Here is an 18239-nt window from a genome sequence, read left to right as displayed (position 1 = left end):
CTGCTCTACCTCTATCCTCCCCCAGTCTCCTCCATGTCTCTGCTCTACCTCTATCCTCCCCCAGTCTCCTCCATGTCTCTGCTCTCTCTCTATCCTCCCCCAGTCTCCTCCCTGTCTCTGCTCTACCTCTATCCTCCCCCAGTCTCCTCCATGTCTCTGCTCTACCTCTATCCTCCCCCAGTCTCCTCCATGTCTCTGCTCTACCTCTATCCTCCCCCAGTCTCCTCCATGTCTCTGCTCTACCTCTATCCTCCCCCAGTCTCCTCCATGTCTCTGCTCTCTCTCTATCCTCCCCCAGTCTCCTCCATGTCTCTGCTCTCCCTCTATCCTCCCCCAGTCTCCTCCATGTCTCTGCTCTCCCTCTATCCTCCCCCAGTCTCCTCCATGTCTCTGCTCTCCCTCTATCCTCCCCCAGTCTCCTCCATGTCTCTGCTCTCCCTCTATCCTCCCCCAGTCTCCTCCATGTCTCTGCTCTCCCTCTATCCTCCCCCAGTCTCCTCCCTGTCTCTACTCTACCTCTATCCTCCCCCAGTCTCCTCCATGTCTCTGCTCTCCCTCTATCCTCCCCCAGTCTCCTCCATGTCTCTGCTCTCCCTCTATCCTCCCCCAGTCTCTGCTCTCTCTCTATCCTCCCCCAGTCTCCTCCATGTCTCTGCTCTCCCTCTATCCTCCCCCAGTCTCCTCCATGTCTCTGCTCTCCCTCTATCCTCCCCCAGTCTCCTCCATGTCTCTGCTCTACCTCTATCCTCCCCCAGTCTCCTCCATGTCTCTGCTCTACCTCTATCCCCCCCCAGTCTCCTCCATGTCTCTGCTCTACCTCTATCCTCCCCCAGTCTCCTCCATGTCTCTGCTCTACCTCTATCCTCCCCCAGTCTCCTCCCTGTCTCTGCTCTACCTCTATCCTCCCCCAGTCTCCTCCATGTCTCCGCTCTCCCTCTATCCTCCCACAGTCTCCTCCATGTCTCTGCTCTACCTCTATCCTCCCCCAGTCTCCTCCCTGTCTCTGCTCTCCCTCTATACTCCCCCAGTCTCCTCCATGTCTCTGCTCTCCCTCTATCCTCCCCCAGTCTCCTCCATGTCTCTGCTCTCTCTCTATGCTCCCCCAGTCTCCTCCATGTCTCTGCTCTCTCTCTATCCTCCCCCAGTCTCCTCCATGTCTCTGCTCTCCCTCTATCCTCCCACAGTCTCCTCCATGTCTCTGCTCTCCCTCTACCCTCCCCCAGTCTCCTCCATGTCTCTGCTCTCCCTCTATCCTCCCCCAGTCTCCTCCATGTCTCTGCTCTCTCTCTATCCTCCCCCAGTCTCCTCCGTGTCTCTGCTCTCCCTTTATCTTCCCCCAGTCTCCTCCATGTCTCTGCTCTCCCTCTATCCTCCCCCAGTCTCCTCCCTGTCTCTGCTCTACCTCTATCCTCCCCCAGTCTCCTCCATGTCTCTGCTCTCTCTCTATCCTCCCCCAGTCTCCTCCGTGTCTCTGCTCTCCCTTTATCCTCCCCCAGTCTCCTCCGTGTCTCTGCTCTCCCTCTATCCTCCCCCAGTCTCCTCCATGTCTCTGCTCTCTCTCTATCCTCCCCCAGTCTCCTCCGTGTGTCTGCTCTCCCTTTATCTTCCCCCAGTCTCCTTCCTTTCATCCCCCTAGCCCTACCCAGACAGCATTGTGGTCCAGGTATAGGACTGCCCTCTCTGTTAGTAGGACCCCCTCCCGGCCTCAGATCTGCCCAGGCAGGAGTCCACGGGCTGGGGTAGAAAGGGAACAGAGAGAGTGCATCACTAGGACACGGTGACCTGGGGCAGACAGCCCACAGAGGCATGTCTCCTTTTCTGTCTATTTCTATCAGCCTCTCTCTCTTTTTCCAACTACACTGACAGTAATTGAAATTGCTGTGAAATATAGATGAATACAGCGAGTGAAGGCTGATCTCTCTCTCCTTCTTTCTCTCTCTCTCTCTCTCTCTCTCTCTCTCTCTCTCTCTCTCTCTCATCACGCAGTAGACAGGTTAGGCCAATAGCACGCTCACACGCTGGGGGGTCTCAGGCAGGTTGTAGTCAGGCCAGAGGCTAGGGCCCCCCTGCTGGGCTCCGGAAGGGCTGTGTGTGTACTGTCTGTGTGTGGACGGGGCTGTCGACGGGGACACACTGTCTGTCTGGTCTGCCTGACAGTGTTCACCCTGGCTGGGGGGTGAAGCTCAAGGTTACTAGACCTGCAGGGGATCGCTCAGCTCCAAGAATATGTCTCTCTGACTCTCTGAGCATCAGCACTTTCACACCTCTTAATGGCTGATACACACACACACACCACACCTGCTGGCTTGAACCACACACACATCTCGTTTAGTCCGTTTTTTGTTGTGTATGTGAGCTAATATGCTTGTGTGCATGTGTGTTTATGGATGTTATGAGAGTTTATCCCACTGAAAGTCACCTCTAATAGCCATTTTACTCCCACGCTCTCACATATCCCTCCATTTCTCTTACTCCCTACTGGCTCACTCCCCCACAAACACACCAAGAAACCTACTCTACTGCTGCGATGTGTTCCTGATCTGTCCCAGATTTACAGCTATAGTATGCTTGTAATGACAGGGGGTGTACTGCTAGGGTTGGCTGGCACATCTAACGCACAGCAGTATGTCTATGAAGCTAGACACACACACAAATACACAGACACACAGAAACACAAACACACAAACACACACAAAAAAACACACCCAAACCCACGCACAAATTAATGAATGAGCAGATACACACTCACGCAGACACACAAGCAGGCTTACACACACACACACACACACACACACACACACACACACACACACACACACACACACACACACACACACACACACACACACACACACACACACACACACACACACACACACACACACACACACACACACACACACACACACACACACACACACACACAAATAAACAGGCACAAAACAACTCTATGTTCTCTTTGTTTTATTATTTTATAGTCACAGATGATCAGACACATCGTTTTAGAAAAGAAATTGGTATTTTGCTTGTCAAAAAAAAATTATAATACAATTTTTTCCGATATAGATTATGTACAGAATGAGATTGTAATAGAAGCATCATCATGTCTCTATAATAAAGATGATGAGGGACTGAGGGGGGCCAAAGGGCCACAGCACAGAACCCATCTTCTCTACCAATAAATATAAACTGTATATATGGTGTATGTATGTATGTGTGTGTGTGTGTATACAGTACACTACCGGTCAAAGGTTTTAGAACGCCTCCTCATTCAAGTGTTTTTCTTTACTTTTACTATTTTCTACATTGTAGAATAATAGTGAAGACATCAAAACTATGAAATAACACATATGGAATCATGTAGTAACCAAAAAAGTGTTAAACAAATCTAAATATATTTTATATTTGAGATTCTTCAAATAGCCACCATTTGCCTTGATGACAGCTTTGAACACTCTTGGCATTCTCTCAACCAGCTTCATGAGGTAGTCACCTGGAATGCATTTCAATTAACAGATGTGCCCTTGTTAAAAGTTAATTTGTGGAATTTCTTTCCTTCTTAATGCATTTGAGCCAATCAGTTGTGTTGTGACAAGGTAGGGGGGTATACAGAAGATAGCCCTATTTGGTATAAGACCAAGTCCATATTATCGCAAGAACAGCTCAAATAAGCAAAGAGAAACGACAGGCCATCATTACTTTAAGACACGAAGGTCAGTCAATGCGGAACATTTAAAGAACTTTGAAAGTTTCTTCACGTGCAGTCACAAAAACCATAAAAGCGCTATGATGAAACTGGCTCTCATGAGGTCCGCCACAGGAATGGAAGACCCAGAGTTACCTCTGCTGCAGAGGATGAGTTCATTATAGTTACCAGAAATTGCAGCCCAAATAAATTCTTCACAGAGTTCAAGTAACAGACACATCTCAACATCAACTGTTCAGAGGAGACTGTGTGAATCAGGCCTTCATGGTCGAATTGCTGCAAAGAAACCACTACTAAAGGACACCAATAATAAGAAGAGACTTGCTTGGGCCAAGAAACACGAGCAATGGACATTAGACTGGTGAAAATGTGTCCTTTGGTCTGGATTCCAAATTGGAGATTTTTGGTTCCAACCGCCGTTCAAGGCACACTTAACCAGCATGGCTACCACAGCATTCTACAGTGATACGCCATCCAATCTGGTTTTGGCTTAGTGGGACTATCATTTGTTTTTCAACAGGACAATGACCCAACACACCTCCAGGCGTGACCAAGAAGGAGAGTGATGAAGTGCTGCATCAGATGACCTGGCCTCAACAAACCCCTGACCTCAACCAAATTGAGATGGTTTGGGATGAGCCGGACCGCAGAGTGAAGCCAACAAGTGCTCAGCATATGTGGGAACTCCTTCAAGACTGTGGGAAAAGCATTCCAGATGAAGCTGGTTGAGAGAATGCCAAGAGTGTGCAAAGCTGTCATCAAGGCAAAGGGTGGCTATTTGAAGAATCTCAAATATAAAATATATTTTGATTTGTTTAACCCTTTTTGGTTACTACATGATTCCATATGTGTTATTTCATAGTTTTGATGACTTCACTATTATTCTACAATGTAGAAAATAGTAAAAAATAAAGAAAAACCCTTGAATGAGTAGGTGTTTTAAAACTTTTTGACATTTGGCCTCACCAGGCATGAAGGAGACCAGGACAAGTGATATTACAGGGCAATGGATTTCCATCATCAGTTCTGTACATCATCATGTGTGCTTCACACACACACACACACAGCTCAACACACAAGCAAGCACACGCTGGGGCCAGATACGAAATTACAGTCGAGTTTACAATATTACAATAGGCCATCTCAAGTCAAAAAGAAAGAAAGGACGAATGAAAGGAAGAGAAAACCCTGTGAAGATGCCCATCTTTGTTCCTCTTTGATCAGAACAGAAGCATGGTTATCTGATCAGAGCAGAAGCATGGTTATCTGATCAGAACAGAAGCATGGTTATCTGATCAGAGCAGAAGCATGGTTATCTGATCAGAACAGAAGCATGGTTATCTGATCAGAACAGAAGCATGGTTATCTGATCAGAACAGAAGCATGGTTATCTGATGAGAGCAGAAGCATGGTTATCTGATCAGAACAGAAGCATGGTTATCTGATCAGAGCAGAAGCATGGTTATCTGATCAGAACAGAAGCATGGTTATCTGATCAGAACAGAAGCATGGTTATCTGATCAGAACAGAAGCATGGTTATCTGATCAGAACAGAAGCATGGTTATCTGATCAGAGCAGAAGCATGGTTATCTGATCAGAACAGAAGCATGGTTATCTGATCAGAGCAGAAGCATGGTTATCTGATCAGAACAGAAGCATGGTTATCTGATCAGAACAAAAGCATGGTTATCTGATCAGAGCAGAAGCATGGTTATCTGATCAGAGCAGAAGCATGGTTATCTGATCATAGTGTGTTGGTGCCAGCAGAGTAGCACTTGACATTTGGCATGATTCAAATGGCCAGTTCCACAGGAAGCTACTCGGCTGGAAAATATTACTGTCTCACAGTCTGCCTCTCTCTCTCTCTCTCTTACTCCTCTCTCTCTCCTTCCCTCTACCTCCCTTCTAGCCTCCCCCATCTCTCTAACTTTCTCTGCCTCGTTCTCTCCTTGTCCCTCTACCTCCCTTCTAGCCTCTACCCTAAAAATATCTCTCCTTCTCTGCCTCTCAACCTTTCTCTCTCTCATAGCAGGTGCTATGAAAAGACTCAAGGACTCTCTCTCTCCCCTTTAGAATAAAAATGCTGCGAACAAAAAGCACCCTATCAAGACAAAGGACCTCACTGACGATCACAGAACAGAACGACCACAAAAAAACAGACAACAGCAAAGTAAAGCCAGACCGATGCAACAGATAGAAATCTGAAGAGAGGAGTGGGGAAGGACTAGATTGATCCCAGATCTGTTTGTTTATAGCCAACCACTCCTGTGCTCTTTGTACATTTAACACAATGTGATCTGGGACCAGACTAGAGGAGGACCTTGTTGTTCAAGCACTGTTTCTTTCCCCTCTCAATGGACGCACATAACCTCAAACTCAAAAAACCTCCCTTGTGCTTTCTGAACGGAGAGAATTATGACCTGGTGCCATGAAGATGAGATGAGAAAACACCACCACTTGGATTAAATAAAAATGATAATTAATTGATCTCTTTAGCCGGTTAATTATTGTTGTTTCCCCTCAATCTAACCTCTGGATGAGAGGATGTGATAGAAGAAGAGAGACGGAGGGAGCGAGAGAGAGAGACAAAGAGACAGAAAGACAGAGAGCAAACATGAGAGAGAAAGAGAGAGAGAGAGAGAGAAAGAGAGAGAGAGAGAGAGAGAGAGAGAGAGAGAGAGAGAGAGAGAGAGAGAGAGAGAGAGAGAGAGAGAGAGAGAGAGAGAGAGAGAGAGAGAGAGAGAGAGAGAGAGAGAGAGAGGAGGAAAGGGCCTGTGAAGGGAAGATAGCACCAAATAATTGTTATCTTGCTGACTGTGTTAATCAGTGTGCCAATTCACTAGTGTAAAACATGTCAGGCTTTAAACTCCTAAACTCCAGTGTGAGAGATGGAATGGAGGATGGGACAAAGGGGGCTGCACTGAGGTCAAAGGACTGAGGACATCAAGTCCATCAACAGTAACCTAGGGCAAACCTAGGGCACTACTTTTGGCCAGAGGCTTAGGTTTTAGTGCAGTAGGAGATATTGTACCACTTCAGATTTAACTAATGGTTACTGAATACCGATGACTGAGTTGATGTCGTTAGAGGCTCTGTTCAAAATGTGTGCTGTGTAGAGGGAATAGGGTCCAAAATTAGGAGGGCGCCATTTAGGACATACTCTAGACTGAGTAAGCTGTTGTGTTGTGTGGTTGGTCAGCTGGAGGAAGCAGCCAGGCTGGGGTTGAATGAGAACCCTCTTCAGGAAGCAGAGCAGGCAGGGAGGCAGGGAGGATGGGAGGCAGGGAGGCAGGGATGATAGGAGGCAGGGAGGCAGGGAGGCAGGGAGGATGGGACCTGATCACTCCTTATTTCATTATGGGGAAAGCTACATAAATCCACCAAATGGAGAGGAAGAGGCACAGAGGGAATATTATCATTTCTTCTTTCCTCCCCATCCCTCCCTCCTCCGCTATTTAGTGCACAGTGACTTTAATCATCACTTTGGCCAAAACACATTCAGCCTTGACACAGTCTGTCCGGAGGTGAATGGAGTGTGTGTGTGTGTGTGTGTGTGTGTGTGTGTGTGTGTGTGTGTGTGTGTGTGTGTGTGTGTGTGTGTGTGTGTGTGTGTGTGTGTGTGTGTGTGTGTGTGTGTGTGCGTGCGTGCGTGCGTGCGTGCGTGCGTGCGTGCGTGCGTGCGTGCGTGCGTGCGTGCGTGCGTGCGTGTCCGGATGGAGGAGAATGGGAGGGGGGAGCAACACATTAAATTTGCAATAGTGATGCATCACCATCGCACACCATCGCACATCGCACATCCACAGATTAAAGAGGAGATCGTGCATTTAACTAGTTGGTGACAAAGGCTGTCTGATGGATGGCTGTCCTCCTGGACCACACTGGGGCACACAACAACCAACCACCCTTATCCTCAATCTATCCTCTATTTATCCTCTTTTCCTCCATCCCTCTATGGTGGGTGACACCACCAGGGAGAAGGAGAACTCCTGACCCCAAACCTCAATCCATCCCTCCATCCATCTATGGTGGGTGACACCACCAGGGAGAAGGAAAACTCCTGACCCCAAACCTCAATCCATCCCTCCATCTCTGCCTCTTTTCATCCCTCCATCATTGAGGAAGAAGGAGAATTTGCACTGACCCTGGTGCAGCCAACCCCCTCTTCCTACCCTGGATCCATCCCTCCTTCCATCCACCCGACCTCCCTACTTTCCAACCAGTATGCAAAACATTCTGAAAAGCACCCGCATCTCAACCCGCTGAACCCATTTATTTATGCAGTTGTTTGATCCTGTTCTCAAGTAAGATACCGCCTCTCTCGTTTTTATAAGAAGAGATGGATAATAAAGGGGTTTGCATAAATTCAACTTAAGCCAACAGAGACTGACTTTCCCCTGGTCTTTGTTATACTGCATCTGTTTTGAAAGCGACGGATGTAAAGTGCTTGAGAGCTTATGGATGGCCAAGAAATTATTGATAAAGTAGAGCAGACAAACTGAAAGACATGAACCAGGGGGATAGCACAAGCTGGGAGGGTGCTGTGGCACTACTAGAGTGTAGAGGGAATGAGAAAGAGAACACAGAGAGGGAGAGAAAGAATGAGAGAACATAGATTGTAAAGTTAAAGGGATCCTCAGGAAACAACATGACAAGACACATTCAGTTATTTTGTCTTGGAGCATTAAGCATCACAGTCAATCAGTCAGTCCAAGGGTACGCTCCGACCCTGATCCCTAACCTCTGACCTCTGCAGCTCGGCCTTGTGGGTAAAAGCCTTTCTGCTGTGTCCTGATTGGTCCTTAGGCTACCCTGATCAATCCCCTTCACCCAGGCACCCAGTTCTGGCTGTGATGTCCCTGCGGCGCTCCGGCGAAAGCAGCTATGCTCATGCCCATGCCCACTCCTTGAGACAGGGATCCATCAAAGTTGAAGTCCATCCCCATCCCCTCTGTGTCCATGAAGTCATTGAGGTGGATGGACTCCACGTCACAGTCTAGGCTGCTGGGGAGAATGTCTATGTTACATTCCAGGTCTGGAGCCATGCGGCTGGGGTGGTGAGTGCTGTGGTGGGGGTGTCCCTGGTAGTTCTGGGTGGGGTGGAGGGTGTGGTGGTAGTAGCCATGCCAGGAGTCAGTCATAGTTATACCCTGGTGGTAGGTGGTACCGGGGTAGGGCTGGTGGCGAGGGTGGGGGTGAGGTGCCGGGGCGGAGGCCAGGCGGAGGCAGGGGTCCTGGTGTATGTCAAGAACAGAGGCGGGGTTGGGGGGAAGGGACGAGGGGTTGGGGGTGGGGAGGTGGGGGGTGAGGGGGCCATAGAGGCTAGGAGTTGGGGTGGAGGTTTTGAGGCTGTAGGGCTGCAGGATGTCTGTGTTGACTCTGGGAGAAAGAGCCTGGAGGGCTGGAGGTCTGGGTCCACCCTGGAGGTGACCGTGGAGGTGACCCTGGTTGGACTGGTGAGTGTGGTCATGGCTTGTGTTCAGTTTGTGGTTGTGACTCTGGTTGTAGTCAGTGGCCGGGCTGAGGTGTTGTTTGTGGCTATGGTTATAGTCCAGGTTGGGTTGACCATGATTGCGGAGGCCATTCTGATGATGACCGCTGGGGTTCTGGTCATGAACTGAGCCGTGACCATTGTGTGGGCCTGAATTGTGTCCATGCTCATGGTTATTATGATTATGGTTGCTATGGCTATGATTGTGGCTGCTGCGACTCTGATTGTGGCTGTGAACCCCGTTGGTTACCTGGGTCAGCAGCGTGTGTGACTCCCCTCCTTGCCCTCCCAGTGTGACCATGTCCTTACTGCAGTACTGAGGACCTCCAGGCCCTCCGGTCAGCAGGCTCTGCAGGGCATTGTTCTCTGAGTAGGCCCTCAGGGGGCGCTGGAAGCTGGCTCGCTTGTTCTCCTGAATGGTCTGCATGGGTATGGGGGCATGGAGCTGCAGCATGCCCAGGGACGGCTGCCCGTAGACAGGGCCGCAGTAGGAGCCTTCCCCCTTGGGGCCGGTGCCGTAGGGGCTGGGGTAGCCATTACGAGGCTGGGTTTGTGGGTGGTTCTGGGGGTGGGGGTAGCCCTCTTCCAGGCTGATAGCCCCAGTCAGGTCAGTGAGTTGGGGCAGCTCCAAGGAGGTTCCAGGGCAGTGCCCCCCAGTGCCCAGGGCAGGGGAGCGAGTTGCGGTAGGGCTAGGATAGAGGCGGGGGGAGGTGGAGCAGGAAAGGCCTCCCTCCTCTGGCTCATCTGGCTCAGCCTCGGCCAGGATGGGAGAAAGGCAGCCACTAAGTGTCGAAGCCGAAGAGGAGGTCCGGGAGTGGAGATCCGTCCAGGCATCATACTCCTCTCCTCCCACCCCTACTCCGCCCTTCCCTGCAGGACTACCGTGCTCCGGAGACCCCTGATGCATCCCCGGTCGAGCCCCCTGACCCAGGCCGTAACCCTGCCGCCTGCCCCGACCAACAGCTCCACTGCCAGCTCCGGCTCCAGGCCTCTTACCCCTGGCCCGTCCTTTACTCTTCAGGTACTTGGTGCCGTTGGGACAGTCGATTGTGGCGGCGCGTCGTCGGGGTCCCTTCCCCATCTTCCCTCCCTCTGGGTTCAGCATCCACCAGGAACTCTTCCCCGTCCCCTCATTCTGGACACGGATGAACCGAGTGTGGAGGGACAGGTTGTGGCGGATGGAGTTCTAGAGCAGAGATAGATGGGAAGGAGAGAAAGGGAGAGAGAGGGAGAGAGAGGGAGAGAGAGGGAGAGATAGGGAGAGAGGGAAAAAGAGAGATAAACAGAAACACCCAAGAGAACATTTAGGGTCAAATAATCACTTTTTTTAAACACACAATCATTTGAAATCAACACCAAACTATTTTACCTGAGAGAGGGAGAGATAAAAAGAGAAAGATGGAGGAGAGACTAAGGAGGGCGAAGCGCCTCAGAGCAGCGCCTCAGCGCCTCAGAGCTACAGCCAATCGATACCTCTCCCCTCTTCTCCTCTTCTCTCCCTTCTTCTCCTCTCCACTCCTTTCCCTTCTTCTCCTCTCCTCTCCCCTACTCTCCTCTCTTCTCGACTCCTCTCCACTCCTCTCCACCCATCTCCTTGCCTTTCCCTTCCTCTCCTTTTCTTTCCTTTCCTGTCTGCACACACTCACTCCTGTCTGCACACACTCACACATAATACATAGGGTTTCAGCCAGAGACTCCACATCAAACTATCACCAAGGTTACAGAAATTAATCACGCGTGGCAACCCAATCACAGACACACTGTATCGATCGCAAGGCCTCCAAATATGAAACCCTGAGATCTAGCCAGGATGCTGAATGAGAGAGAGGGAGAGGGGAGAGGGGTGTGTAATTTGGCCGAGAGAATGAAGATCTGGAAGAGTGCCAGAAAAGGGGGGAGAGAGAGAGAGAGAGAGAGAGAGAGAGAGAGAGAGAGAGAGAGAGAGAGAGAGAGAGAGAGAGAGAGAGAGAGAGAGAGAGAGAGAGAGAGAGAGAGAGAGAGAGATAGAGAGAGAGAGAGAGAGAGCAAGAGAGAGAGCAAAAGAGAGAGAGGTGAAGTCTATTTAACCTCTGTATAAACCATGACCCTATAAATAGTACCAGGGGCAGTGATTATAGCTGTTTGGATATTATGATAAAGAGAGAGGGAGATGGAGAGCGAGAGAGAAAGAGGGGGAGATGGAGGGGGAGGGAGAGAGAGAGAGAGAGAGAGAGAGAGAGAGAGAGAGAGAGAGAGAGAGAGAGTGTCTAAACTCTGGTGTCCAAACACCCAGCGCGCCCTAGACCTTCTGTCTGAGGACAAACTAGGCTCACCTAGCCACATAATAATACACACAGGCACAAACGACCTGAGAGCACAGCAGGAAAGGGTGGCCACAGCACTGAAGGGAGTGATTGAAAAAGCTTCTTCTACTTTCCCCAACGCACAAGTGGTTATCTCCACCCTGCTACCACGAAAAGACTTCCACCCTGCTACAATACAGCGGGTAAACGCAAGCATTTCCCGTGACTGTGCCTCAAAACCAAATGTTTTTCTGGCCCACCACTCCACCCTGGACTTGAACAGCCTCTATGACCAGGTCCACCTCTACAAGGCAGCAGTGCCCACCTTTGCCCGGACTCTAAAGGACATCGCTCTCAAACGAAGCCCCAACACTTCACACAGGAGCAACAGATCAATAGACACCCCACCCAGACCAGCGAGACACCCTCCAAGACCTCCAGGACCCCCCCCTGGACCCACACACCCCCCCCACATCAACCATGCCCACACCCAATTTAGGCCCCCTCAGATCAGACCCATGCCACTCCTGCCCACCCCATGCACCCCACCCCCGCAAAGAGGGCATCAACATGGAAGTCACACATACGCCCAGGTAGTGAGCGGGCAAACAGGCCCAACCCCCACTCTTACACTCGCCCAAGCCAACGGCATGTACCAGATGCTCAGCAGGCTCTGCTCACACTTACTGGCCTGAGGCCAAACCCCGACCAACAACATTGGACACTTTATGGAACAAAAAGCCTTCACTATATCATCCTGGAATATCCAAGGTCTGAGGTCATCTGCCTTTGGCCTAAAGAGCAGGAACCCGGACTTCACCAAAGAAATCGGTAATGCAGACATTGTCATCCTGCAAGAAACATGGTATAGAGGAGACGGACCCACTGGTTGCCCTCTAGGTTACAGAGAGCTGGTAGTCCCATCCACCAAACTACCAGGTGTGAAACAGGGAAGGGACTCAGGGGGAATGCTAATTTGGTATAGAGCAGACCTAACTCACTCCATTAAATTAATCAAAACAGGAACATTTTACATTTGGCTAGAAATTCAAAAGGAAATGATCTTAACAGAGAAAAATGTCCTCCTGTGTGCTACCTATATCCCCCCACTAGAATCCCCATACTTTAATGAAGACAGCTTCTCCATCCTGGAGGGGGAAATCAATCATTTCCAGGCCCAGGGACATGTATTAGTCTGTGGCGACCTAAATGCCAGAACTGGACAGGAACCTGACACCCTCAGCACACAGGGGGACAAACACCTACCTGGAGGTGACAGCATTCCCTCCCCCATATGCCCACCTAGGCACAACTATGACAACATAACCAACAAAAACGGGTCACAACTCCTGCAGCTCTGTCGCACGCTGGGTATGTACATAGTCAATGGTAGGCTTCGAGGGGACTCCTATGGTAGGTACACCTATAGCTCATCTCTTGGCAGTAGCACTGTAGACTACTTTATCACTGACCTCAACCCAGAGTCTCTCAGAGCGTTCACAGTCAGCCCACTGACACCCCTATCAGACCACAGCAAAATCACAGTCTACTTGAACAGAGCAATACTCAATCATGAGGCATCAAAGCCAAAGGAACTGAGTAACATTAAGAAATGCTATAGATGGAAGGAATGCAGTTTGGAAACCTACCAAAAAACAATTAGGCAACAGCAAATTCAATCCCTTTTAGACAACTTCCTGGGTAAAACGTTCCACTGCAATAGTGAAGGTGTAAACTTGGCAGTAGAAAATCTTAACAGTATATTTGACCTCTCAGCTTCCCTATCAAATCTAAAAATCTCAAATAGAAAACCGAAGAAACTGAACAACAATGACAAATGGTTTGATAAAGAATGCAAAAATCTAAGAAATAAATTGAGAAACCTGTCCAACCAAAAACATAGAGACCCGGAAAACCTGAGTCTACGCCTTCACTATGGTGAATCACTAAAACAATACAGAAATACACTACGGAAAAAGAAGGAACAGCACGTCAGAAATCAGCTCAATGTAATTGAAGAATCCATAGACTCTAACCAATTCTGGGAAAATTGGAAAACACTAAACAAACAACAACACGAAGAATTATCTATCCAAAATGGAGATGTATGGGTAAACCACTTCTCCAATCTTTTTGGCTCTATAACAAAGAATAAAGAGCAAAAACATATACATGATCAAATACAAATCCTAGAATCAACCATTAAAGACTACCAGAACCCACTGGATTCTCCAATTACCTTGAATGAGTTACAGGACAAAATAAAAACCCTCCAACCCAAAAAGGCCTGTGGTGTTGATGGTATCCTTAATGAAATGATCAAATATACAGACAACAAATTCCAATTGGCTATATTAAAACTCTTTAACATCGTCCTTAGCTCTGGCATCTTCCCCAATATTTGGAACCAAGGACTGATCACCCCAATCCACAAAAGTGGAGACAAATTTGACCCCAATAACTACCGTGGAATATGCGTCAACAGTAACCTTGGGAAAATACTCTGCATTATCATTAACAGCAGACTCGTACATTTCCTCAATGAAAACAATCTACTGAGCAAATGTCAAATTGGCTTTTTACCAAATTACCGTACAACAGACCATGTATTCACCCTACACACCCTAATTGACAACCAAACAAACCAAAACAAAGGCAAAGTCTTCTCATGCTTTGTTGATTTCAAAAAAGCCTTTGACTCAATTTGGCATGAGGGTCTGCTATACAAATTGATGGAAAGTGGTGTTGGGGGTAAAACATACGACATCATAAAATCCATGTACACAAACAACAAGTGTGCGGTTAAAATTGGCAAAAAACACACACATTTCTTCACACAGGGTCGTGGGGTGAGACAGGGATGCAGCTTAAGCCCCACCCTCTTCAACATATATATCAACGAATTGGCGCGGGCACTAGAACAGTCTGCAGCACCCGGTCTCACCCTACTAGAATCCGAAGTCAAATGTCTACTGTTTGCTGATGATCTGGTGCTTCTGTCACCAACCAAGGAGGGCCTACAGCAGCACCTAGATCTTCTGCACAGATTCTGTCAGACCTGGGCCCTGACAGTAAATCTCAGTAAGACCAAAATAATGGTGTTCCAAAAAAGGTCCAGTCGCCAGGACCACAAATTCCATCTAGACACCGTTGCCCTAGAGCACACAAAAAACTATACATACCTCGGCCTAAACATCAGCACCACAGGTAGCTTCCACAGAGCTGTGAACGATCTGAGAGACAAGGCAAGAAGGGCATTCTATGCCATCAAAAGGAACATAAATTTCAACATACCAATTAGGATCTGGCTAAAAATACTTGAATCAGTCATAGAGCCCATTGCCCTTTATGGTTGTGAGGTCTGGGGTCCGCTCACCAACCAAGATTTCACAAAATGGGACAAACACCAAATTGAGACTCTGCATGCAGAATTCTGCAAAAATATCCTCCGTGTACAACGTAGAACACCAAATAATGCATGCAGAGCAGAATTAGGCCGATACCCACTAATTATCAAAATCCAGAAAAGAGCCGTTAAATTCTACAACCACCTAAAAGGAAGCGATTCCCAAACCTTCCATAACAAAGCCATCACCTACAGAGAGATGAACCTGGAGAAGAGTCCCCTAAGCAAGCTGGTCCTAGGGCTCTGTTCACAAACACAAACACACCCCACAGAGCCCCAGGACAACAGCACAATTAGACCCAACCAAATCATGAGAAAACAAAAAGATAATTACTTGACACATTGGAAAGAATTAACAAAAAAACAGAGCAAACTAGAATGCTATTTGGCCCTAAACAGAGAGTATACAGTGGCAGAATACCTGACCACTGTGACTGACCCAAACTTAAGGAAAGCTTTGACTATGTACAGACTCAGTGAGCATAGCCTTGCTATTGAGAAAGGCCGCCGTAGGCAGACATGGCTCTCAAGAGAAGACAGGCTATGTGCTCACTGCCCACAAAATGAGGTGGAAACTGAGCTGCACTTCCTAACCTCCTGCCCAATGTATGACCATATTAGAGAGACATATTTCCCTCAGATTACACAGATCCACAAAGAATTCGAAAACAAATCCAATTTTGATAAACTCCCATATCTACTGGGTGAAATTCCACAGTGTGCCATCACAGCAGCAAGATTTGTGACCTGTTGCCACAAGAAAAGGGCAACCAGTGAAGAACAAACACCATTGTAAATACAACCCATATTTATGTTTATTTATTTTAACTTGTGTGCTTTAACCATTTGTACATTGTTACAACACTGTATATATATAATATGACATTTGTCATGTCTTTATTGTTTTGAAACTTCTGTATGTGTAATGTTTACTGTTAATTTTTCTTGTTTATTTCACTTTTGTATATTATCTACCTCACTTGCTTTGGCAATGTTAACACATGTTTCCCATGCCAATAAAGCCCATTGAATTGAATTGAGAGAGAGAGAGAGAGAGAGAGAGAGAGAGAGAGAGAGAGAGAGAGAGAGAGAGAGAGAGAGAGAGAGAGAGAGAGAGAGAGAGAGAGAGAGAGAGAGAGAGAGAGAGGAGTCAATAACCAGTAGCATGGGCTGTGATAATAGCTGTAGCTGTGTGGATATTATGGCTGCCTCTGGTTAACCTTATTTAGGGGGCTAGGTCTACTAGGAAGAGATACAGTATGTGAAGTAAAACATGATGCTTCCCTATGGCTGTGTTCTAATATGCATACTAACACACTACTTACTACTCACTTCATAACTCAAGTGGCATAATAGTGTGCATATTGGAACAGGCCCTGTATGTCTTAAGCCCTGGGTTTCGTCTGAGTGTCTGCTATGTAGCTAATCTACAGCTCTATAGCAGTATTTGAAGTCGACGCCAACCTGGATATCAGCAGTACTCCTACTCTGAGTCACTTTAACAATATGGGCTCTGATGAGATCTAAACCAGCCTGCAGGAGAAGCTTAGCAGGGATAGAGATCGTCCGAGCTAGTCAAGCTAAGTACTCTACTGTATCTGTGGCCAAGCATGTTCTTCAGCTATAGCCAAGTAAAGTAGCCTTTATCATTACCATACTCTTCCATTTTCCTTCCGTATCCCTTTTTCGATCTCATCTAATTTTCAACTTTCCCCTACTACATTTGTCCGTATCTTTTCTCCTCTCTTCTATCAATCTATGAAAAACAAAAAAACAATGTTTTAAGTGAGAATAGGCATTGGTCTGAAGTGCCACAATGTCTACTCCACCCATACTCTACAAAGGTGTTCCAGCACACAGCTTTGACCTACTACAGTAGCTGGTACTGCACTTCAAACTACAGTTGAAGTCGAAAGTTTACATACACCTTAGACAAATACATTTAAACTCAGTTTTTCACAATTCCTGACATTTAATCCTCGTAACAATTCCCTGTCTTAGGTCAGTTAGGATCACCACTTTATTTTAAGAATGTGAAATGTCAGAACAATAGTAGAGAGAATGATTTATTTCAGCTTTTATCTCTTTCATCACATTCCCAGTGGGTCAGAAGTTTGCATACACTCAATTAGTATTTGGTAGCATTGCCTTTAAATTGTTGAACTTGGGTCAAATGTTTCGGGTAGCATTCCACAAGCTTCCCACAATAAGTTGGGTGAATATTGGCCCATTCCCCCTGACAGACCTGGTGTAACTGAGTCAGGTTTGTAGGCCTCCTTGCTCGCACACGCTTTTTCAGTTCTGCCATACATTTTCTGTGGGATTGAGGTCAGGGCTTTGTGATGGCCACTCCAATACCTTGACTTTGTTGTCCTTAAGCCATTTTGCTACAACTTTGGAAGTATGCTTGGGGTCACTGTTCATTTGGAAGACCCATTTGCGACCAAACTTTAACTTCCTGACTGATGTCTTGAGATGTTGCTTCAATATATCCACATAATTTTCCTACCTCATCATACCATCTATTTTGTGAAGTGCACCAGTCCCTCCTGCAGCAAAGAACCCCACAACATGATGCTGCCACCCCTGTGCCTCACGGTTGGGATGCTGTTCTTCGGCTTGCAAGTCTCCCCCTTTTTCCTCCAAACATAACGATGATCATTATGGCCAAACAGTTCTACTTTTGTTTCATCAGACCAGAGGACATTTCTCCAAAAAGTGCGATCTTTGTCCTCATGTGCAGTTGCAAACCGTAGTCTGGATTTTTTATGGCAGTTTTGGAGAAGTGGCTTCTTCCTTGCTGAGCGGCCTTTCAGGTTATGTGATATAGGACTAATTTTACTGTGGATATAGATACTTTTGTACCTGTTTCCTCCAGCATCTTCACCAGGTCCTTTGCTGTTGTTCTGGGAATAATTTGCACTTTTTGCACCAAAGTACATTCATCTCTAGGAGACAGAACGCATCTCCTTCCTGAGCGGTATGACGGCTGCGTGGTCCCATGGTGTTTATACTTGTGAACTATTGTTTATACAGATGAACATGGTACCTTCAGGCATTTGGAAATTGCTCTCAAGGATGATCCAGGCTTGTGGAGATCTACAATTTTTTTTCTGAGGTCTTGGCTGATTTCTTTTGATTTTCCCATGATGTCAAGCAAGGAGGCACTGAGTTTGAAGGTAGGCCTTGAAATACATCCACAGGTATACCTCCAATTGACTCAAATGATGTCAATTAGCCTATCAGAAGCTTCTAAAGTCATGACATTTTCTGGAATTTTCCAAGCTGTTTAAAGACACCGTCAACTTATTGCATGTAAACTTCTGACCCACAGGAATTGTGATACAATGAATTAT

The 18239-nt window shown here is 47.4% G+C and overlaps 1 protein-coding gene across 1 annotated transcript in view; it reads right to left on the bottom strand.

Annotated features, from left to right (window-relative positions):
• Nucleotides 1–6447: 6447 nt before the first annotated feature.
• Nucleotides 6448–18239, bottom strand: part of LOC139558415 (forkhead box protein O3-like) — an 81900-nt gene continuing 70108 nt past the window's right edge. The window contains exon 2 of the mRNA XM_071373527.1: nucleotides 6448–10381. Within this exon, the coding sequence (XP_071229628.1) occupies nucleotides 8531–10381 (1851 nt within the window). The 3' untranslated portion in view covers nucleotides 6448–8530. The remainder of the gene's footprint in view (nucleotides 10382–18239) is intronic.

Source organism: Salvelinus alpinus, chromosome 29, assembly GCF_045679555.1.
Source record: "Salvelinus alpinus chromosome 29, SLU_Salpinus.1, whole genome shotgun sequence".
NCBI classification, from domain to species: domain Eukaryota; kingdom Metazoa; phylum Chordata; class Actinopteri; order Salmoniformes; family Salmonidae; genus Salvelinus; species Salvelinus alpinus.
This window is presented reverse-complemented; position numbering and strand designations above follow the sequence as displayed.